We start from the raw sequence: 25158 nt of genomic DNA, 5'->3' as shown, positions 1-25158 counted from the left end.
TATTCCCGCAGGTTCCCATTTATCAACCAAGCTGAAAGGGGTGATGAACAGCAGGGTGAGCTGCACACCGACTGCCCGGGCCGGGATTCCAACCCGGGGCTGCCGAGTGGTAGCTAGGCACGCTGACCGCTAGACAACGGAGGACTTGATAAAACTCCTCAAATTAGGCGCCAGCCATTAGTTGGTCGCTCAGGGCTCTTTTATTAGGCCTGTACTGTTCATAATTTACGTCAATGTCATCATTGTTAGATTTTATAATTTCGTTACAATATTTGCTTATACCACAAAGGTTGGTAACAACGAGGTCACAACTCCTTGCCTGACGTCGTGTACCTACTCACTGCTAGGTGAACAGGGGCTACACGTGAAAGAAGATAAACCCAACGTATCTTCACCCGGCCGGGGAATTGAACCCCGGCTCTTCTGGTTGTGAGCCAGACGCTCTACCCCTGAGCTACCGGGCCTTTGTGTGTGTGTGTGTGTGTGTGTGTGTGTGAGTTTGTTTACCTTTGTAAAATTTCAATTACTTTCTCTTTATAATTGATTGAATTGAATTCTATCGAAAAATATATGTTTACTTGTTGAACATTCGAGGATTATATTCATGTATTCTTGAAATTCAGTATTTCAAGCTAAGCAGTTCTAATTTTTTTTCTATTGAGATAATTGTATTTTTATGGTCTGTTTATTACTTCTTTTATTTTTATTTCTATTCACTTAGCTTTTAATCTTTGAATTGCTCCTATTATTAAGTAATATACTTTCTCTCCTAGAAATTCACTGGAAGTCTTTCGTCCCTCTTTCGTTTCTAATTAATTTCCCTTCCCTTCCTCTCTCACTCTTGGTCCATTTTCTAAAACGTGTAGTTCTCACTCCTCTCTCTTCCCCTTATTTTTTTTTACTTACGAGGTTTATTCCTGTATTCTCTTATTTTTTCCTGCTTTTTCTCTCCTTTTCATACTTTTTCTTTAGTATGCGTTGCCACCTTTCTCCTTTCGGAACCCTCCTTTAACGTCAGACCTTTCTCCTTTTTCTTGCCTGACGATTTTTCTCTCGTATTTCGTTTTACTTTCTCTCTCTCTCTCTCTCTCTCTCTCTCTCTCTCTCTCTCTCTCTCTCTCTCTCTCTCTCTCTCTCTCTCTCTCTCTCTCTCTCTCTCTCTCTCTCTCTCTCTCTCTCTCTCTCTCTCTCTCTCTCTCTCTCCTTGTTTTCATTATATCTATACTAAATACTTCTTTTTTATGCATGATTCCTCGTGTCTCAACATCCCTATAGTTAAAGAGGGTTTTGTGTCAGACTCTCCTGTTTCCGTTTTCCTCTCCATTCTTTTTCCATGGCGTTTGGGTCTTGCAGCAGGTGAGAAACTAGCCTTAAATTCCATCCCTTAAGTGGCAATCTCTCGGGACTCAAATTTCAATCCCTTGCGAGCTCCCCCTCTTCGTCATCAGACCTAGTAATAACGACGAAAAAATAATAAGAACCAATAAGAATAATATGAATAAGAATAAGGATGAGAATAAGAATAACGAAGGAGAGAGATAGATATAGATAGATAGATAGATAGATAGATAGATAGATAGATAAAGAGAGAGAGAGAGAGAGAGAGTTATTAAAAGGAAAGATTAGACTCGTATTTAGCAAGAAACAGTAGCCGGGAAAGACTCGCTATGACGTTGGCTCCGGAAAGTATAATGGAAAGTAAATTGATTCTCTTCCCTTGCGATAAAACGCTCTCAAACACTCGCTAATTGGGCTCCGGGCATCCCCACCTCAGCCGCCACGGAGGGGAGGAGGAAGCCGGGGAAAGAGTAGCCTTCTTTTGATCCCTGGCACATTACTCTCTCATTCCGCTTGTCTTTGTAATGCTTCTCTTCCGGCTCTTACGTAACTCTCTCTCTCTCTCTCTCTCTCTCTCTCTCTCTCTCTCTCTCTCTCTCTCTCTCTCTCTCTCTCTCTCTCTCTCTCTCTCTCTCTCTCTCTCTCTCTCTCTGTCTCTGGTCTTGTTCTTGTTCTTGTTGTAGCTGCTGCTTTTACATGTTGTTGTCTTTGTTGTTGTTGGTAACGGTGGCGGATGAAGCGCAGGTCGGGTCATTGTTTTTTTTTCGTTGTTATCGTTTTTGCTGTTTAGGCTTCTTTTACTTTTTTCTTGTTCTTGTTTTTTTGTTCTTGTTAATGTCTTTTTCTATTCATATTGTTCTCATTGCTCTTGTTCTCATGTTGTTCTTTTTTTTATTCATATTCTTATTTTCGTTATTATCATTATCACTATTATTATTATTATTATTATTATTATTATTATTATTATTATTATTATTATTATTATTATTATTATTATTATTATTATTATTATTATTATTATCACCATCAATAATTATTTTCTTAACTTTCTCCTTCTTTCCTTTCTCCTTCTCCTCCTCCTCCTCCTTCTTTTCCTCCTCCTCCACCGACTCTTCCTCTTCCTTCTCCTCCTCCTCCAGCAACTCCTCCTCCTCCTCCTCCTCCTCCTCCTCCTTCTTTTCCTCCCCCTCTTACTCCTCCTCCTCCATCTCCTCCTCCTCCTCCTCCTCCTTCTTTTCCTCCTCCTCTTCCTCCTCCTCCTTCAATTTATTGTTATCGAATCGTTTCTTTGGGCGTTTTGAGAGAGAGAGAGAGAGAGAGAGAGAGAGAGAGAGAGAGACAGAAACAGAGACAGAGACAGAGAGATATGGACAGGAGGGAGAAGGCTGGCGCAGTGTTTACCTTGGAGACAACACAAAGGTTCGCGGCCAGGACACACACACACTGGCTGCTGGAGGCGCGTGTTGCCCCTCAGATGGATGGCGGGGGAACACTGGCAGCAGGAGAGGCAGAAATCAGTTTTTATGTGGATGGCGGCCGGTAAAATAAATGCCAACCAGATGAGGCCGCTGAGGCTATTCCCTAATCTTCCATACTCCCATTTAGTGCAATTATGACGAAACTACTCCGGTCTCTCTTTCAAGTTGTCTAAAACCTCCACTTCAAAGTTAATTACTCTCATTGGAAAAAAAATGTTACTCGCATATCCAAACATTTCTTTCCCTGATGTAAGTTTTCCCGTTAATGTAAGTCTTCACTCTTGCCTAATTAATGTATAACTTTCCTTTTATTCTTACTTATATATCTCTCTAAAAAAAAAAACATTGTATCTTATTTTGTATTCAGCTCCTACGATTTTTTTTTATATGTTTCTCATTTTTCCACTAAAGGACGTAACGGCAGCTCTTCTCTCCACGTAAAATGGTTTGTTTGGGCCTAGTCAGCTAGGCGTCATCAAAGTGACTGTGTTCATGCTGCGAGCACAAACCAGGCTGCACACTGAGGCTTGATCGCGTGTGTGCTTGTTTGAATGTGTGTGTGTGTGTGTGTGTGTGTGTGTGTGTGTGTGTGTGTGTGCCGGTTTGATAGCAGTCATTCAGGCGTATACTTGTCCGTGTTGGCCTTCCTCGTCGCTGCCACTCGTTCAGCCACCCGTGGATCATACCCTCCCATGTTCCTCCCACAGATTGTTCCTCACCAGCCTGCTGTCCCCATGAGTCTAACCTTCCATCCTTCTCTAACCTTTCCAGCACAGTTCCGCCTTCCCTACTTGTTCCGTTCGGCCTTGCACCCTCTACGCCCATATTTGTTCTACCTTTCCCACCATCTAACTACTTTTCTATATACCCTACACAGGATATCAAAAGACCGACTCATGTATGTTACCTGAATTCCAACCTTACTTATCTTTTCTGTTCGTCTTTACATCTATACCATACACACACTTGCTTTACCTCTCTCACCTTTCATCCACTCTCTCTTTATAACCAAAACAACGTATCAACACACCCACTCACATGTTTCCGGAGGCCCACGGCGTTGTTTCCTTCTTTGCTGCCGGTCGTGTCATTCTCACTCTTTTCATTGGCTGATTGTGTCTCGAAACTTCCCTCTCCTCCCCATCTGCCTTTTAGTCCTTTCCCTTTAAGACGGTGATAATAATATTGACAGAAACAGGTACAGGATAGAAAACAGCAGCGGTGGTAGCAACACACAGACGCACGCACAAGATAACATAAACACACACACACACACACACACACACACACACACACACACACACACACACACACACAAACGCACCCACACACCCACACCCACACCCACACACATACACACACACACACACACACACACACACACACACACACACACACACACACATACACACACACACACCACCACCACCACCACCCTCACCACCTTTACCTTAACCTTCACCACCACCACCACCAACAACAACAACAACAACAACAACAACAGCAGCAGCAACAACAACAACAACAACAACAACAACAACAACAACCCTACCACCACCACCATCACCACTCTTATCACCACGACCACCACCACCACAACCACCACCACGACCACTCTTGCGTTGCGTCTCATGCCAGCCACATTAACCAAAGGAAATTGAATATCACTTTGAGGACGATGAAGGAGGAGCGCAATTTTTGGCGGATCTTTTGCACTCACGACCACAAAGGCAGCGAGCTTATCAGTTTATGGCGCCCGACCGAGGAGTTTTATTTCGCAAGGAGGAATTTTTCACGCGATAACAAAAGCATGGCAGTGATGAGACGAGATTTTTCCTACCTGTGTATCTTTTTTCGTTTGTTATCTTTTCCTCTTTGCTTTGGCTTGTGAGATGTTAGAGGAATTGGGACAGAAACAAAGGAAATATGGAATGTGTGTCAAGAGGTGGAAAAATCGAGATAGTTGGAGAGGAAGGAGAGTATTTTGTTGCTTGGCTTTCAGTTTTCTCAAGCTTAATATTTTCGCCCTAATATGTCTTGACTCCTCCTTAATCTTTATCAATTTTAGTTCGTCTTTCTCCGTGTTTCTTTTTCTTTAAATGTTTTCCTCGTGTTTAGTTTAGGGCCGACTGTATCTTCTACTCTTCCTCCTCCCACTTTCGCATTTAAGTCTCCCATAATCATTATCAGGTACCTCTCCAGTTAAAGCAACATTTAAACAAAAGAGGCTCCGTTTCAATGTCAAAACGTAACCATATAGATTTGCGGGTTCAATCCGATGCACCCGTGCCGATAGACTGAACACTGGCCGCACGATGCCGCAAAAAAAGTATCCAGTGTTAAGATTTTCATGAATAACATTTTATTTGTGTGAAAAGCGCTATCTTACGGACAAAGTACCTTAAATTTATATGTCGATCGCTACATATAGCCCTTCAAGTTTCATGTGTTTCATTCATGCTATGAAAAAAACCTAATATATTTTTGTACTTGCAAATTCTGGAGATGTACTTTTATTTGTCAATAAACTACTATTGCTATTACTTGTGTGTGTCTGTGTGTGTGTGTAAGTGTGTGTGTGTGTGTGTGTGTGTGTGTGTGTGTGTGTGCCCAATAATCGTCCCCTACTAATTAAGCATACCACCATTTCAAGGGAACACCATTATTGTAACTAATGTGCGTGGGCGTCTCGGGGAGACGTTAGAGCCCCACTTAAGCTTTTTTTTTTTTTTTTTTTTATGATACCGAGGCGCAATATCACGTACTGACTGTGTATTCGAACAGCGTTTTATATTTTGTTTTCTGTTTTCTTTATTACATTGTTTCTTTTTTTATGGATAACACCTCTTGGTCTTTATTTCTTAATGTCTTTCAGATTTTTGTTATATTATTATATTTGTTAATTTACAGGTTACAGACTGTGAAACAGACTAACACCAAATTAGTTTCAAAACTCGTGTCCTGTGTATAAAGCGAGGTGTTGAATGTGGCGCTTCGTGGCAGTGTGATGGACAGGTGTGTGCGTGCGTGCGTGTGTGTGTCCTCCAGCCATGCACATGCCTTGTCCCCCTTCCCCAGTGCCTTGCCGCGAGTGACCGTACCCAGGAAACCAACCTGACAAAACAAACAGCATGAAGGACTGACCGAGTGCCTACAGAGACTTTACAAACACTGCTAGTGACTGATAAGGCTGACATGCCACTTGCTACGTGCCTTAAATAGTAACTTTCCTGTGGGACTTCCTCCCGTACAACCTGCCACGATGTTTGGGTTATATGGCCTTCAGGCCCAACGGGCCAAAATGAGCAGAACCGACCACGACAAGTACTCCTCAAAAGGGAAACTTAACAAGAAGCAACGGAAAAAGATGTTGGAGCAACAGAGGAACCTGCGAGATAGGCGGCGGCCGCCCTCTGTGGAGCTCAACGGGGCGGCGGGCCAGGAGGCAGCGCTCCACCAGTTCCCTGCCAGTTGTCAGCCGGCCGGCGTGCGGAGAGGATCTTCCTGCCCCTCTCAGGCGTCCAGTGCTCCTAGTGATTACCTTCAAGTGCCGCGGTCACGCTCCCCTTTCACTGCATTTAGCTGCCACGGAACCCCACGACAGCCACGCCACTCCCCGGGGGGCGGGCAGCAGCGGCAGCAGGAGGGCGAGGGCGAGGCCGGCATGGTCACGGCCAGCCTCGAGTCTCTCGCCCGACTATTCTCTTGTGTCTCCGTCAGCAAAGCCCGCCAGCACCGCCGCGCCTGCAACCTTCACGACATGCAAGGGTGAGTCTCACACCTACAAGTAGTGGCCCCGCTCACCCTCCCTCACAGCCTTGCCTAGATTCTGACCTCACTGACCTCGCCTCGTCGCGTGCAGGTGAGTGCCCGGGGCGTGTCCGGCCTGGTCACTTTCTGCACTGTATTGTGTACCTCCCTGCCCTGCCCCATAGCCTCGTCTCTCCGTAGCATCCAGAGGCCCGGGGCGGGATGGGGCTGTAGTGTTTTGGTGTGGTGGGGTGTGACTCGGGCGGGAATTAGTGTCGCGGCGGAGCATTGCGGGATCGTGTGATGATTGTGTCTCCCCTCTGAGTGACCAATTAGCCGCAACACCTCGGATAATGGAACTTCGACGCGCCATAACAAACAAGACGCAAAAATAATAATTTAACCCAAAGTTTTCGCCGAGAAATTAATGATGCTACGCCAGAGAGAGAGAGAGAGAGAGAGAGAGAGAGAGAGAGAGAGAGAGAGAGATTTAAACCCTGCATCTATAATTTATCGTCAACATCAGTGTCAGTCGAGGTGTTTTTCGTTCCCATTCTTTTCATGCTACGCTGCACGGCTACTGGGAGGCACGGAGCTGATGCGAGATTGTTTCCGGCATGTTGTTGTTAATATTTACTCCCTGGGGACAGCACGGGCTATGGGGGAGATCCGTCTGAGGGCATTCTCTCTCTCTCTCTCTCTCTCTCTCTCTCTCTCTGCGGTAAATGGTTGCTCATGTGATTGACAATATATCCATGCCCACATTCCGGTCTTATGAACGGTAACAGAAAACGGACGACTTTGATTGTTGTTTTTTTTTGCATAGAGAGGAGCGTGTTAGGGTGAGAGGAGGATGAGGAAGAGAAGATAAACACATCCTCACTAGCAGCAGTTTCTTCGAGCACGAGTACACACGTGCGGTGATGGTTGTATATTTCTGGCCTCGTGCGAGTGCTTGGACGACCCGAATGTTGCAATTTACGGATCTCGGATATTCAGTGTGTATGTAAATAAGTGTCTCAGTGTTGTGTGTAATTGACATAGGAGACTACGTTAACTCGATTACGTTGATGTGCGTTACAGTGACATGTTGAAGCGCAATTGTTAATGTTTATAAGCAGTGTCCATACAAGAGGCTAGGCTATACGTTAACCCGTCCGCTGCGATTGGCACGGATTTCGCCTTCACTGGTAGCCTAGTTACATATGCTCCCAGGTCTTTCTGTGCCTCTGTGGTGGGTAGTGGAGTGTGTCCCATGTGGTATTGGTATGCTGGATTTCCCCTCCCAAGATGCATGACTTCACATTTTTCTTCACTAAATTGGAGCAGCCACTTTTTGTTCCACTCCTGTAGCTTTGTGATGTCTTTTTGCAGGAAATTCGCATCCAATGGGTTAAGTGGTTCTCACAATACTACCGTTTACCTATAAAATACCATCAAGATCAATAATTAAGTTCTGCAGTAATATACAGAACAAAACAAGTAGTAAACAAAGAAAAGAGAGAAGACAAAGAGGAAAAGAACAAGGATGAGGGTAGGCGAGGAGGAGGAGGACGTGGAGGGAGACATAACTTGCTTCTCCAGCTGCATATTATTGCTTCCTTGTTACCGGGTGTCCTTTCCTTTCCCATTCCTTATTATCTTCTTTTGGCTTCCCGCTTCGCTATCTTTTTATCTTTTTAGGTTTTCTTATATTTTCAAAACTTTTTACTTCATTGCATTTTACCTATTCTCTCTACCTCATCCAATGCTCCTCAGTTCTGTGTTCGGAGCATTTTTTTTTACCTTTATTCATATCAGGAATCGAGGCTAATGTTGATTAGAAACAGGCTGATAAGAAACAGACCGGGGAGGTAATCAGATGAATCGTTAAATTTGTAAGTGGAATTTGCATGACTCTGAATATATTAGTAACATGTATCACAGACGGCCGTGTTCGTCGAAATATGATATAAAAATATATTAGATAAGGTCAATTATGAACATGGTTGATATTTTACGCAATATTCATGTAAATGTGTGTTTAAATGTATAAATAAATAGCATCATCTAGAGAGAGGATTTAGCTCAGATATCATACGCATGTAATTTTTTAGAATCATATCTTAGAAAAAAGCTTCATCGTACTTAAGGAAGGCCATTATATTGTACTATGGGAAGGACTTGGAAGCTAGGACAATTAAGGGAGTATTACGTTACCAATTACTGCAGAAGGATTAATTAAGACGCATCCGAGGCAAAAGGGGACGATTATGGCATGTCTTGGGGGCAGGAGGCGTCGTGAGGGAAGGGGAGGGAGAGGTTCATGAATGTTTCCGTTAGGCTGCGTGTCGATCTACAAGGAAGGCAAGTTTAGGCATTTTACACGCTCGTAAATATTCTTGTTGATGGTGACTGAGGGAGGGAAGGAAGGAAGAGGGAGAGAAAAGAGAGGAGGAGGAGTAGGGGAGGAGGGCTTCATCAGTGTCATGCAAACAAAAGCAGTCAAGTTTTTTTATATATATTTCTTGGCGCAAGCAGGAACACGTACATCATTTTCTGCATTTTAGCATTTTTACAAACGTGTGAAGATCGTTGCTAGAATACTGGCACCTTTTCGTAATACCATTTCATCAAAGTGAACGAAGAATCAATACTTATGTGAAGAAAAAAGGAGCACAAACACCAATCAATATCTTCGAACTCTCTGACGTCACTCGTAAGCAAAGAAAGCTGCACCAATGAGCGTCCGCCTCGTCCCTTCCCTCCACACTCTTTTCATCTGGTTTTGCATTGCCTCTTTTATCCGGTTGTCAAGTATCGCTAAGGCTGACAAGGGGCGGGCCAGCAGCCAGGGATAGGGCGGCGGGGCGAGCCTCAAAGAAAACACCTGACGGATAGCGACAAGAAGACGGACTCGAAGACGAAGACTGATCACCCACAATCACGTTACCGCAAGACACGGGAGAGAGAGAGAGAGAGAGAGAGAGAGAGAGAGAGAGAGAGAGAGAGAGAGAGAGAGTACATAATTACGTTCTTTCGAGGTCGTCAGTACTCACTTCCGGGTACGTGTGTGTGTGTGTGTGTGTGTGTGTGTGTGTGTGTGTGTGTGTGTGTGTGTGTGTGTGTTTTATTTGCCATGATCTGATTACGTGCTCACTCACGATCGACAACCAGTTCCTTCCTCGTTTTAAGCTTAGAGATGCATATTCACGGATCTTTGTGTACTTGTGGAACTTGACATTACACACACACACACACACACACACACACACACACACACACACACACACACGGAAGGCGGAACACAACCCCGATTGACACCCGGTACCATTCACAACTGGGTGGACAGAGGGCAAGGGTCAGAGGAGGCTGCCCATCCGCGTCATCCCCGCCCGGGAGTTGACCCTAAGACCTCTAGCATGTAAGGCATACATGATAACTACTGTACTAAGGAGTGTGGATGTGTGCGTGAGTATGTGTGACTAAGTAGCATAACTCTCCAACCCCATCACTACTTTACGGCGTGGGTGCCAACTTTTATGTGTTTTGAATTAGACTTTTTGATTTAGATGTACTTATAGGGTCGCATATTCTTGGTATTGTGTGGCAAGGATCATTTAGTCCACCACTCAATTATGGTGATATTTTAGTGTGCTGCTGATGTATGTTGGACTAGTCTCGACGTGTCTCTCTCTTATCATTTACTTTTCTGTTTTATTTTATTTTCTACTTGGCAGATTATTATTGGCTTTCTCTCTCTCTCTCTCTCTCTCTCTCTCTCTCTCTCTCTCTCTCTCTCTCTCTCTCTCTCTCTCACACACACACACACACACACACACACACACACACACACACACACACACACACACACACTCATACATATATACTTATACCCAAGCTCATTAGGCATGATAATCTCTCCCAAATTATGCATGTATTGCCTCTGCCAACTTGTCAGTTCTCTACATCTAATAATCTCGCCTAAATTTCCATATTAACTTGATCACGTGAGCTTCCGTCAACTTCAACTGCCCCCTGCCTCGCTCCTGCCCCCTCCCCTCTCCCCCTCTCCCTGCCTCCGTCCCTAACACCTGTCTCCTTCGTGTTCCTCTTTAACGGCAGTACGACGATAGCTGATATTTTATTAACGTTTGGTCGATAAAGTAAACCATCTCTTATTTAGGGTGAGAATATTATGTTGTATGTTCGGTGTTAAGTTTGTTCCCTCTGATGGGTAAGAATGGCAACTGGAAAGCTGTCAATATTTTTTTCGCTGTTTGTTCTGTGTTTAAGTCAAATGACAGAACGTTGACTTGCTCTCGTGCACTGGGGTGTTGTAATTGAATATTTGTGGATATGCTCCAGTAATGGTATTCGTTTGCGAGAGAGAGAGAGAGAGAGAGAGAGAGAGAGAGAGAGAGAGAGAGAGAGAGAGAGAGAGAGAGAGAGAGAGAGAGAGAGAGAGGAAAATAACAAGGGATAATATGGCCCCACGAGTGACCCACATTGGTTTCCAGTGATAGTGAAGAGGCGGGGAGAGGGGGAGGAGGGCGGGGTTGATGGGAGGCGGACAAGCTGAGGCAGACACGAGGGGAAGACGGGACTGTATGGGGCTGCGTTGTAACTAGGTTAATGGAAGGTAGGGGCGTAACATGGATGACATAAGTGGGAAGGAGAAGGGGAGGACTGAATGAAGAGGAGCGGGACTGATAAAGCAGGGACGGGGCGAAGCTGGGAGAAGATGAAACTGTGTTGGGCTGAGCTTTAACGGAAGTCGACGGGTAATGGGGTTGAAATACGTGGGAAAGGGATGAGGAGGATTTACGGAGGGGGGTAGGGGAGACTGAAATAGCTGGGACAGGACGAAGAAAAATTACTGGGGCTAAAACACTGAGGGGATGAAAAGATGCTGGGGTGTGAGAAGATGCTGGGGTGTGAGATGCTGGAATGTGAGAAGATGCTGAGGTGTGAGAAGATGCTGAGGGTAAGAAGATGCTGGATGGGAGAAGATGTTGGGGTAACGTAAACTAGGAGATGGGATTGAGTGGATGAGTTGTAACTAAGCACACAGGAGGCTAGGGAGTAATAGGGTTGAAATAAGTTGAAAGGGAGCGGGACTGAGATAGCTGGGACAGGACGAAGATGAATGATTGAGGCTGAACCTGGGAGAAGATATGAATGTGTGCGGCTGAGATGTAAGTATGTTAACTGGAGGTCGGGGTGTAATAAGATTGACATAACTGGGATGAGGATGAGGAGGACTGACTGGAGAGGGGCGGGAATGAGATAGCAGGGACAGTTCGAGGATAAATGATTGGGGCAGAGGCGTGGCTGTGGAAAATCCTCGACGTGATTTGAGCGGCGGCAAGGACGCGGCCTGGCACTGCGTCATAGGGGCGTCTAAAGTGGGGTAGGTCAGGGATGCATTGTGTCTGGAGCAAGGAGCTGGAGGGGGACAGACAGGATGCTGGGGGGAGAGGAAGGACAAGATGCTGGTGTGCAAGGAGATACTGGGGTGTGAGAAGATACTGGGGTGTGAGAAGATACTGGGGTGTGAGATGCTAGGGTGTGAAAAGATGCTAGGGTGTGAGAAGATGCTAGGGTGTGAGAAGATGCTAGGGTGTCAGAAGATGCTAGGGTGTGAGAAGATGCTGGGGGGTGAGAAGATGGTGGAGTGTGAGAAGATGCTGGGGTGTGAGAAGATGCTGGGGGGTGAGAAGATGGTGGAGTGTGAGAAGATGCTGGAGTGTGAGAAGATGCTGGAGTGTGAGAAGATGCTGGAGTGTGAGAAGATGCTGGAGTGTGAGAAGATGCTGGAGTGTGAGAAGATGCTGGAGTGTGAGAAGATGCTGGAGTGTGAGAAGATGCTGGAGAGAAGATGCTGGAGAGAAGATGCTGGGGAGAAGATGCTGGGAGTGAGAAGATGCTGGGAGGGCAGAAGATGCTGAGATGATATAGAAGATGAGAAGATGCTGGAGGAAAGATGCTGGAGTGTGAGAAGAAGATGCTGGGCTGTGAGAAGATGCTGGAGTGTGAGAAGATGCTGGAGTGTGAGAAGATGCTGGAGTGTGAGAAGATGCTGGAGTGTGAGAAGATGCTGGGCCAACGTAAAAGATGCTGGAGACGAGATGGGGGGTGGGATGCTGGGAGTAAGAAGAGGCTGGGAGGGCAAAAAGATCTGAGATGATATAGAACGCGAGAAAACTTAAGGAAACAACTACAATAAGAGAAGCTTGCACAATATTATAGGATCAGGGAGCTCACATCAGAAATAACAAACCCACACCACGCAATCGTACACCGTTGCATTTCTCTGCTCTTTACCTTCCTGACTTCCACTTCACCCGAGTCGTAAGAGTGAGAATGTCCTGGCCCGCCTTACGGTGGGTCACACTAGATACACACATGGCTTCCTCATGTCCCGGGGAGTTCAACCCTACTGGGATGACTGTTTGGTCCCCCTGACTGTTCGGCGGAGATGGGAGCTTCTGCCTCTCTCTCTGGTGCTGAGGGAGAAGGCACTCCTCCCAGGACTTGACGTTTATGGCTTCCTACAGGATGCTGGCGTCCTCAACCTCCTGTAGGTTTTATTGTCGTTTTATTGAGTCCATCTTTTACCTTGTTTTTAATTAACTACTTTGTTATAGTTTAAAAGTATATTTTATTTAATCTTTTATTCGGCGCCATATAACCTTGCAGTTGCGACGCCAAGACCAAACGCCCCAATAATCAATCAATCCAATTCACCCTCGTTAAAAAAAAGGGTGAGGGAAGGGGGTAAGAGGTGCCTGGGGCGTTTGGATGCGTGAGTGACCTTGACTTAATAACTGGTCCGGGGTGACGCGTGCCCCCCTCAATCCCTTTCCCCCCTCTCTTCCCCTTCCTCCCTATCCTTACTTTTCTCCTTTCACCCTGCCCTTTACTCTCCCTTTCCCCTCTCTCTTCCCCTTTCTCCCTTCCTCCCTATCTTTACTTTTCTCCCTCACCGTACCCTTTATTATCTCACTTTTCCCCACACTTCCCCTTTCTCCCTTTTTCCTTATCTTTACTTTTCTCCCTCACCTTCCCCTTTATTCTCTCCCACTTTACCCTCACCTCCCCTTTCTTCCTTCCTTCCTATCTTTACTTTTCTCCTTTCACTCTACCTTACTGCCCCTCTCTCCTCTTCTCTCGGCCCTTAAATCAACAACACCAATTCTCCATATATACTATTTTCAACCTAATATTACTTGATGTTGACTCTTTCTTGTTTTGAGTATTTACATTATTTATACTTTATGCCTTCACAAGAGTTGGTTTCCAGTAACAATATTTCCAAAGCCTATTATGTATTCCTTTTTATCATACTGGGCTTACATGAACCCACGTACAACAATAGTTCTTAAAAAATATATATACAAGCTTTTGTTTCGTAGTTCCCCCGACAATACTGAACGGTCTTTTTCAATCGCTTCCAGGCTTCTAACGCTTTCTGGTTGGTCCATTCATGAGGAAACTAAAATGGCAGTCTGACTGACGCGAACAATAATCCTTAAAAGTCATCATTTTAGCGCAGGTGTAAGTTGCCGTTAATATTTTTTGTTTTCTTTTTAAATGTCAGAAAACTTGTACAAGCAGGTGTCACACGGTTCTGACGGCCTCCAACTTTCCGATACCAGTAAATTTAAATACACGTGAACTAGTAAATATTTTTCCATAAAACTCCGGACTCACTTTTCACTTGCACATGACATACAAGCGACGTTTCTAAAATTTCGCCTTCCGCATAATTTTTTTTCCTTTCCATCATTCAGTCTGTCTTTCTGTCTATTTGTATTTGTGTGTCTGTCTTTGTCTGCTTCTCTTTAGTCATGTATCTTTCCGTTCATCATATTTCTTTCCACCCAGGTTTTGTTTTCCTCGCCATCTCTCCCCGTCTTCCCTCTCCTCCTGTTCACTCCATTCTCTCTTATTTCCGTTCATCGCTTTCCCATTTTTCCGTCTCTGTATTCTTGTTCTCGTTTCCGTCTTCGTCCTTCCTCCGCCATTCCTTTCCTCCTGCCTTCGCCACTTCTTCCATCTTTCCGATAGTCACACTCCTGTTTCCTTGTCTTTATTTCTCTTTATCTCTGTTCCTATTTCTGTCATCTTTCTTTGCTTTCTTTGTTCTTTTTATTGTAGTCGTCATTGTTGTCGTTCCCGTCCTCTTTTTCCCTCCGATTCCTTCTCTTCCTGCTTTTATTGATCCTCCTCCTCCTCCTCCTCTTCTTCCCGCTCCTCTTCCTCCGTATATTAATCTCACCTTCCCTTCCAAATCACGAGTTTCCTTTACCAGTCTCCTCCTCCTCTTCCTCCTCCTCCTCAACCTTTTAAACTCTGAAGCTTCTTCCTCGACCAACCATCATCACCTCCACCTCCACCTTCACGAGCTCCCTCCTTTTAACTCCCTTACCCTCCCCACCCCTCAGCCTTCCAGCATCCCCGAGTCTGATCTGCCCCGAAGTCTTTCTCTGCTGCCTCACATAGCACGTATTTATATTTCTGCCCACTCCTTATAACCTTTTTTCTATATTCCTGTCTTGTGTTCCAGGTTGTACTACTTTTTTTCCCTTTTTATATTTTATTCCGTTATTTTTTTTTTTTACAGCTAAGGAGACAGCTCAAGGGCGCAAAGAAAAAAATATATAAAAAAGCCCGCTACTCACTGCTCCTGAATAGAGGTCAAAGGAGTGTCCAAAAAGAGAGGTCAATTTCGGGAGGAGAGGTGTCCTGATACCCTCCTCTTGAAAGAGTTCAAGTCGTAGGCAGGTTTATATCCTCTGAAGTCGTTTTGTTGCTGTTTTGTTTTCTCTGTATTTATTTTCTTCATTTTATCTCTTTTTTCCTCCTCCTCCTCCTCATCATCGTGTACAAAAGGAGGGGGGGCGTCATCATGTGTTACGTCAAAAGTACGCTCTCTAACGTAAACAAACAAACAAAAAAAAAACACAGAGAAAAATAAAGAATTCGCGTACGTGGAGACAACCACAAACAGCAATAAAAGGGCAATATTCACTGCTGTTTATATATCCACAAAACAAGAGGCGGCCGACGACACTGCCCTATACGAGAAGATTCACTCCACAGTACAAATCAAACACGCAGTTACTATTGAGGACTTGAATTGTGCTAACATTGAGTGGGACCCGATGAATGGGAACCAAGGGGGTAACACTCATCAGAATATTGAAGGATTTATTCATCACTATTGTTACCGAACCGACGCGAAAATGTAATATACAAGACGTGGTATTGGTGACCGACCCTGACCTTGTACATGATTGTGAGACGAAAAATAAAGGGATTCTGATCAATACTTAAATCGTTTCGATGTCAGACCAAACACATTCTCCTTGAAATAATGTTTGTCTCCTGACTGACAAAAACAGTGTTCTAATCCATGGCAGCCACAATCTTTGCCATGACCTTGTGTCCGTATTCACGATAGAGAACAAGTCCATCCCCGCGGGTCTTATTCTGCCACGAGTAATCACACTCCAGGAAAGTGACACAAGATGCGAGTAAGCTGTGTAATAATACTACATGGATAAACTTGTCATGAATAAGTAATCAGGACCCGGCAACTTATACCTGATGCTGTTAAGTAAACTTGACCAACAAAAACTTTTCCATTTACTAATATTTTCAGTCCGTCATTACAACTGAAGAAGGTCCTTGGTGACTGAAAGCTGGCAGACATAACACCAATTTTATAAAAAAAAGACAGAAGAACGTAACCTTAAACAATAGGTCTAGAAGCAGGCTAAGTCCTCGATGACATTATCAGAGACATACTAACCATGTGCCTAGAGGATAACAATAAAATTTCCTTTACGCAGCATGGCATCAGACACAGGCACTCCTGCTTAACGAACTTACTGGACTTTTCCATGGTGTAAATGAAAACCATAATAACAATTTTCTAGCGATGTTATATTTCTGTGCTTCAGAATAATGTAAAACAAGTATCATACGTACGTGACCGCTTACAATTTGTCAGCGAGTTTAGGGGACGATCTAACTGCGTGGATAAGAGCTTGGCTTATTGAGTGAAAGCAACGAGTATTCTCAATTAATGGAATTCCTAATGGCTTCATTTCAGTAACGGGATACCGCCAGAGTCAGTGCTGGGACCTATTCTCAACATTACATGCATCCAAAGTGGATGGAAAGACCCTCGCCACGTTCGATTGAGCAAATGTTTTTCACCTTTGACATGTGTAAGATCATAAAGTTTGGATCCAGGAATAGTAAACATATATAACATGCGTGTGAAGCCCCTACTTAAATAAGAAAGTGTATCTTCGGGAAACCACCATTAGCTATCTGAAACATACAAACAATAGCCCCTAATACAATACTCGGGTTCATCGCGAGGAGCTATGAATGTAACACGCTCTGGAATCATGAAATCTTTGAATACCTAGTTGGTCACACCCTACCTGGAATTAGCAGTACAGTTTTGTTATCATTTGTAATAGGGATGTATAATTGTTGGAATGAATACTTCTTCTTCCTCTTCCTCTTCTTCTTCCTCTACCTCTACCTCTTCTTCCTCTACCGGTACCTCTTCTTCCTCTACCTCCTCTTCTACCTCTACCTCTTCTTCCTCTTCCTCTACCTCTTCTTCCTCTTCCTCTTCTTCCTCTTCCTATTCTTCCTCTTCCTCTACCTCTTTCTCCTCCTCTTCCTCTACCTCCTCCTCCTCCTTCCCCTTTGTATAGAAATTTCCCATTCTGATGTGTGTATCTTTTATTCAAGTATTTTCGCCATGTCCCAGGCACGTTTTTTTTTTCCTTGTTGAAATTTTCCATGCTGCATTATTTATTCTCTCTCTCTCTCTCTCTCTCTCTCTCTCTCTCTCTCTCTCTCTCTCTCTCTCTCTCTCTCTCTCTCTCTCTCTCTCTCTCTCTCTCTCTCTCTCTCTCCACTCTCTCTCTCTCTCTCTCTCGCTCTCTCTCTCCCCTCATGTCCTGTTCTTCCTTTTTCTTCCTTCCCCTTCTCCCAAGACTTTCCATTTACCTCTTCTAACTCTCCTACACTCCACCCTCATTCACACGTTGCTACACTCATTCACTCACTTATATACCCACCTGGCTCACTCATGCATATCCACACACGGCCATAGACACCACCACCACCACCTCCGCCACACCCAACCCTTCCACCTTCAACACGTGCATCTCCTTTAGGTTACACCAGGCGTACTCTTGTTTGCCCCCTCCACCGCCGCCGCCGCCACCACCACCACCACCAGCATCCTCCTCTCCCTCCCGCATCTGTCTCCTCCTTCCGCCTCCCTCCTCTCCTTCGCGGCCTGGCGGAGGTGCAGCAGATGACTTTATGTTTTCCTCTTCTCGCGGGCTGCCGGCGTAGGGCGTGGCGCTGGGTTTCCTGCCCCGCTGATTTGACTGTGTTCGTGGGGGTGAAGGGGAGAGGGAAGGCGGGAGGGGAACGTCTGGAGGGGTTGTATGGGGGGGAAGGGGTAGGGTTTTGTGTGTGTGTGTGTGTGTGTGTGTGTGTGTGTGTGTGTGTGTGTGTGTGTGTGTGTGTGAGTGTTCCTTAGCCATCTCTTCACTCTGTTCTCTTTCTTCCTTTCTTTTTCCTTTCTCCTCGCTTTCTGCTTTAATTCTGTTCCCTTTCCTTTCTTTTTCGTATCCTCTTCCTCCTTGCTTTCCGTGCCTTCTTTTTTTTTCTGTGTGTGTGTGTGTGTGTGTGTGTGTGTGTGTGTGTGTGTGTGTGTGTGTGTGTAATCCTGCAAGGCCAAGGAAGCAGAATTTTGGCGTGGTAATTCCCTTGTAATTTCATAATCTTACGAGGTTCTTAAAGAGTGCATGAAGACTCTGATATGTAACACGCCTGCATTTTCTCCTCCTGCCCTTTACTTTGCTTCCTTCCTCCCTCCTTCCTTCCTTCCTTCGCTTTGTTATTTAATTCTGCTGTTTCTTTATACATTTCTCGATTTGCCTTTTCCTTTTTCTTCTCTGTTTCCTGTTCTTTCTCATTTTTCTATCTTCTATATTTATTCTCTTCTTTTTATTCTTTTTCGTGCATTTGTTTCCTGTTCTTTCTCATTTTTCTATCTTCTATATTTATTCTCTTCTTTTTATTCTTTCTCGCCTTCTTCTGTTCTTCATTTCCACCTCAACCCTCCTTTCTCTTCTCATTTTCGGTTCTCAACATATATTTTTCCTTATTCACACACTTATAGTATTTCTTTTCGCCCTCTATTTTTGTTTGCGGCGCCAAGACAGAACGCCCCAATAATCAATCAATCAATCTACTGTATTTTTGTTTTCCAGCTCAACCTTCCTTTCCCTTCTTTTATTCGGTTCATGCTATTATTCTATTTCCCCCCTTCCTGTTTTGCCGTCTCCCTTCCCTCTATTTTTCCCTTCGTATTTTGCTTCCTCCCTTCCTCCCTGCGTTTCCTTCATTTCCTCTTATTTTCAGCGTCCTTTCCTTCCTTTCCTTCTCTATTTCTTTTTCCGGCTTCCTGTCACTCCCTTCCCAAACACCTTCTCTCTATTTTATGTTTTCGCTTTCCCTTTCCTGCTTGATTATATATCTGTCTTTCTTTCTTCTAAGTTATTTTGTTTTTGTTTTTTTCTCTTTTCTTTTTCTCAACAACCTAATCTGCTCTCTTCAACTTATCTCGTTTTCCTTTGTTATTTCCTTGTTTATCTTTTTCTTTTCTTTCATTCATTTAAATCAATAATTCTCATTGGTGCAGTGGTTAACGTGCGTAACTACAAATCTGCGGGCCTGGGTTCGAATCCCTACCTGAACATTTAGCATATGCTCCGAACACCTTTCCTTTTCCTTTTGTTTACCTATTGGGTGTATCTTTGTTTTGCATATTTACTGTCTTTTATTTGTTTGTTTTATCATGGATTTTTTTTCTTTCGTACATTCCACTTTCTCTATTTCCTATTTTTTCTTTCATTAATTTATTTTCTTTCAGTCCTTCGTACGCTTAATTTCTTTCCTAATTTTACAGTAACAGAAACAGCTTAAGGGCAAAAAAATAATGCTCGTCAATCGTTGCTTCTAAAAGAGTTGGCATTTGGAGTTCCCGAGAGTCGTTTTCGGTTGGAGACGTGTCTTGATCTGCTTCTCTTCAAAGAGTTCAAATTGTAGGCAGGAAGAAATACAAACGAAGAAAGGCTGTTCCTTACTTTTTTTCTCCTATTTTCCCTTTCTCTTTATATATTTCTTTGTTACTCCTATCCTTTATTTCTTCCTGCATACTATTTTTCAGTTTTGTTTACTCCTTTTTCTTTATTTATTTCATATTTTCGTGTTTCTTATATTTTATTTTTCATCACGTATCCCTTCCATTCAGTATTTTTTCTATACTTTCTTTAGCTTCCCACATTTCCTGCTCTTCAACCCACCAGAAACTTTTCCCATTGTTCCTACACACGCACACGCACACACACACACACACACACACACACACACACACACACACACACAGGACTAACGAGATGCTATATTTGGTCAAGCTCACATGTTGCTATTTTAAGTATCGTCGCCATTCCCAGAGACACGCCATGCACCTCTTAAGGACTGTGCGTGGGACGTGATGTGAGCTTGTGATCGCCCTCCCTCCCTCCTCTCCCTCTCCTCCTCCTTCCCTCCCTCCCTAACTCTCTCCCTCCTCCTTTCCCTCTCTCCCTCACTCTCTTCCTCCCATCGTGGCTTCTTCATTCCATCGGAGAGAAAATTAAGTACCAAAGCTGTTATCGAATTTCAACCCTTAAGTTTCCGCTGGCATTACTCCGGCAAATAAATTAGACTCCGGTTAGATGGCGTTGTCAAATTATGAAAGTCGACAAAGGAAATCGCTCTCGGGTAATGTTTTGATCCTTCTTGTGGCTTAAAGTTAAAACAAGCAACTCTTTAGACCAGTTATATTTAAGGGATAATTTTTATTGACCACCTGTTAGTTTGATATATATAGAATACACAACTTACCGCATTGCACAAACACGACCCCATGACATCAGCTCGACCCGGCGTGGCGGTAAACTGCTGTGATGGAGCGTGATTAGGAAAAGTGTCGCGAATTTGCCAAAGTTAAACAACACCGACGCGCCATTACCAAGTCGACGCTGAGAGAATATTTAGGAGGCCAATTTAGCCTCACTTTGATGAAGCCGGAGAAAGATGACGTGAGGGAAGGAACGCTGAGCTAAAAATTCTTCAAAGCGAATGTTCCGGCTCAGTTTACATTCATCGAACGACAAATTATATACGGCATCTTCTTCATCGTCTCAAGCCATTACTAGTCAACTGCAGGCAAAAGGTCTTTCCCAAAGTTCTCCACTCTTTTCTCTGATGTTAGTGTACTCGAATCCGCTCCAGAACATGCTCATAATTTCCTTTATCCATCTATCACACTCCTCTATCGGGCATTAATCGGGGGTTGTGTCCCGTCTCCTGGGATATGTTCCCTTCTATAATTCCTTCCCCTTCTGTCTCTCTCCAGCATATGACCACAGATATTGTGCCGACTAGACGAAACTTTCCAATTTTTTTCGAGCCCCGCTCAGGCCGGATTCTTTCCGTTGACTAGGAGTGGTTACTGTCCCCCCTTAAGCAAGGGGGATGGAGTGTGTGGTGTGTGAGGTCCTGGCAGTACCTAGAGATCGACGATAATGAGCATGCACTTGCACGTGTCGGGAGGGTACCTGCTGGCGAAAGCGAGTCCAACTCGTGATCAGGCCGTGGTGAATTACACACACACACACACACACACACACACACACACACACACACACACACACACACACACACTTCCCCCGCATGAATCAAGGATAAAGATATAAATTTAGAGCATTTCTGGGAAATTTTCACACTGTGAATGTGTTATGTTATCCAAACGTAGTCTGGTGTAGTTGGGGAGGTGATGGGGAGGAGGAGAGAGGGAGGGAAGGAGGGAAGGAGGAAGAGGAGGGGAATGGTGGAGAGAGGGGAAAGTGGAGCAGACCAAACAGAGAGGATGGAAAGGAAGGTGAGTCGAGGGAGGGAACGAGCGAATTGGGAGCATTGCAGGGAGAGTGGCAGGAGAGGAAGGGAGCGAGTGAAGAGCGGTGTTGTCCCTGTGTGACCTTTACCTCTCTTAACAAGATATTTCATAACTGTTTTCATCAACAATGTTTTGGGGATATTTTTACATGTCAGGATTCCTCCAGCAGTGATTAACAACATTAATATTCATAATGAGGAAAATAGTATAACACAAATCATAATGATTCCCATGATTCTAGACATTGTTTCGGATAAAAATCCAGCTCTCAACAAGGAAACCAAAATATATGTGTAGTCATAGAATATATGTTGCTTGATACGTAGAGAGATTTTTTTCATTCGGATCGTCTGCAAAGCTCGGGGTGAGATGCCTAAGCTAGCCACAAAGCCACTCGGTATTCTGAACCAACGCGTCGCCTTCACCTCGCCGTCCATGTGTGAGTGTGGGGGCGGCGGAGTTCGGTGTGGCGGTGATCAAGTCAATAGCTCTGGAAAGGGACCAGAAATTTCCAGCAGATTCCAACGGAGGGGAGACTGGAAACTGCTGCGTTGCTCGGAGGGAGAAATAGAAAGGCTTGCAGGGAGATAGATAGACACATAGGGACAGATTGAGGGACACAGATAGATAGACACAGACACAGATAGACAAACATATTAACAGACAGGTAGACACGGATAGATCACAGACTTCAGACGAACAGATAATTGGTAAAGGTGAGCTGGGTAAGTGTGACATTGCCCAAGGTGTAGTTTCCTCGAAGTTTAAAGTCTTTTCATCTTCCGCTTGATTAAAATTTTATTCTCCATGTAATCTCAATCCTTACGATCGCTGACTATCGGCTCTCTGTGTTCTAATATTTGTGGCTCCGTGTTGTAGAGGTTAACACGCCTAGCTACGAAACCGCGGACTAAGGTTTGATCCTGACCCCTTGCAGTCGGAGGTCCACTCACTCAGCTGTTTGTCATGATTTTCAGTCTAGTCGATAAACTGATAAAATAGAAACCAAGGAAAGTAAACTGTGGTAATCTGTAGATCAACTTGTCCAAGTGTAGTAGGTTCTTCCCTACCACATGCTCTAAGGGCAAAAAGAATAGAAGCGCCAAGGCCACACGTAGCGTTGCTAGCGTATGCCTCAAGTTTGGCACTTACCTTGCAGTGTATATTCTCCAGGTTTCCGGAGGATCCCATTTATCGACCAATCCGAAAGGGAGGATAAAGCGCTTGGTAGGATATACATCGACCGCCGTGACGAGGATCAAACCCGGACCCGCAGATTCGTAGCTAGGATTCCTAACTACCTGCCTACGGAGGTGCCGATAAAAAAACAGATATAGTCTGACAGAGAAGACGATCCAAGGCAGCATGTTTTTTATGTTTTTTCGAAGAAGAAGTTACGGATAAAGAGAAGGATGAAAAGCTTTTAAACTTCGAGGAAAATGTATCTCGGGAAATTGAAGGGGAGATTAAGATGAGAATCAAGAGAAGAAAATAGAAAATTGAGAAAGAAATGTAAGATATAAATTTAGAAGGAATATTAAAGAAAAGAAACTTGCGTAGTAAATGAGAGTAGGAGGAGGAAGATAAAGGAAAGGTAGAGAAGGAGAAAGAGAAAAGGAGAGGCATCAAGAAGTAAAAAAAAAAAAAAAATGGATAGCTTAATGAAATCGTTGCAGTTTTTTTAATCATAGTGACGAAAATAATTCAGGAGTTTCACCAGGAGCAATGGCAGACAGACAGTAAGGTCAGATGGTGCGGCCCACGCGTTGGTCAGTTCCGGCTTACCTGAAGTGAAGTACAGGTGTTTCAGCATACCTGTGCTCGCTCAAACTGTATGTGTGTATGCTGTGTATGTCGTGTGTGTGGGGGGGGGGGGTATGTGTGTGGGTGTGTGGGTGTGTGGGTGTGGGTGTGGGTGTGTGTGTGTGGGGGGGGGTTGTGTGTGTGTGTGTGTGTGTGTGTGTGTGTGAGTGAGTGGGTGGGGGGTATGTATTGTTCTGTGTGCGTGGAAATGGAAAGTGTGTGTGAATATTGGAATCATGTTTCATAGATCTAGGTTGCAGCAATGGTATGGTTATCGATGTTGGGAAATTATTACAAGCCTGAAATGGGAGATAAGTATTTTGATGGGAAGTGTAGGCGGCACTCCCACGTGTCAAAGCGATTGTGCTTTGTCCTTACTTCTCTTGTTTTTATTTTTCTTCCTTTATTTTATTCTATATTTGCATTCATTCATATCATTTATACATACCTAACCAAATTGTTGTCTGTTTATTCTCCCCCGACGCCTTTCCTTCTTCCATACTTCGTTTCTCCTATTTATCTCACTATCTATCCTATTTATCTCTATTTATCTATCTATTCATCTATCTATTTATTTTATTTATTTATCTCACTCCTTCATTCAGTCAGGTACTCTCGTTCGTTCTCTTATAATTTTTCGTTCTTTCTTTGTTTAATATCTTTCTTCTGTTTCTTTTCTTTCTTTCTGACATTTCTTCCTTCATTCATTCTTTTCTCTTGCATCCTTCCTTCCTTTAATTTTCTCTTACAATATATTTTCCTCTCTTACCTTATTTATCTTCTGACTCTTAATTTCTTTATTTTTTTTCAAACATTCTTTCCTTCCTACAATTTTCTCCTATATTATCTACACCTCCCCACATTTTTTATTGTCTTCCTCTTCATTTCCTTTTCTTTCCTTCAAATATTCCTTCCTTCATTGATTATTTTCTCTACATTCCTTCCTTCCTTGTCTTTCTCTTACATTATCTTATCACTATTTTTTTCCTTCTTTCTGACATTCCTTTCCTCTATCTATTCTTTCCCTTCATTCACTCTTTCTCTTTTACACTCCTTCCTTCCTCTATTCTTTCTCTCTTACATTATCTTCACATTTACTTTATTAATTATCTCCCTCTTTCTTAAGTCCTTTTTTTCTTCTTGATATTCCTTCCTACTCTTCTCTCGTTCGTTCTTCCCTTTTCTCGCTCTCTCACATAATTTTCTCCTCCCTTACCTCATCTCTTCCTCCTCGCTGCATCACGAGCTCCATCTGGCGGCGCTGTTCGGAAACGGACTTAAAAAGAAACCAATGAAAACGAAAACTTCAATAGCAGAAGGGAATTTTTCGACTCGCTTCTCCTTCGCTCACACTTAATTGGCACGGAGAAGACCTTTTGTTTGCTTGGCTCTGCTCGATTACCCCGCCGTACCCTGCCGCGTTACTTTATTATTGCAGTGACATTTTCGCTCTATACATCTCTCTTAGTACTGAGGTTGGGTCAAAGTATTCTGGCTTCAGGCTAAAGCACATAACGTATCCAACGCCACTTTTTCTCACACTTACCCTGTTTTTTTTCTTTTACTCTTTCTTCTTCATTCTCGTCCTTCTCGTCCTTCTCGTCCTCGTCCTCCTTATTCTCTTCCTCCTCCTCCACCTCTTTCTCCTTCTCGTCCTCGTCCTTGTTGACCACGTCGACGAAGTTTTTAGAGCTACAAACCAACTTAAGAACTAGAAGCAACGGTCTACCTATTCATATGGAGAGGAGAGGAGAG

General features: G+C 43.9%; 1 protein-coding gene across 2 annotated transcripts in view; it reads left to right on the top strand.

The window, feature by feature from the left end:
• The first annotated feature begins 5731 nt into the window (after positions 1-5731).
• Positions 5732-25158, top strand: part of LOC127009056 (uncharacterized) — a 65021-nt gene continuing 45594 nt past the window's right edge. For both annotated transcript variants that reach the window (XM_050881765.1, XM_050881766.1), the window contains exon 1: positions 5732-6584. In XM_050881765.1, coding sequence (XP_050737722.1) covers positions 6079-6584 — 506 coding nt within the window. In that variant the 5' untranslated portion in view covers positions 5732-6078. The remainder of the gene's footprint in view (positions 6585-25158) is intronic.

The sequence above is a fragment of the Eriocheir sinensis genome, chromosome 39 (assembly GCF_024679095.1).
Source record: "Eriocheir sinensis breed Jianghai 21 chromosome 39, ASM2467909v1, whole genome shotgun sequence".
Lineage (NCBI taxonomy): Eukaryota > Metazoa > Arthropoda > Malacostraca > Decapoda > Varunidae > Eriocheir > Eriocheir sinensis.
Note: the sequence above shows the minus strand (reverse complement) of the source record. Positions and strands in the feature narration are given on the sequence as shown.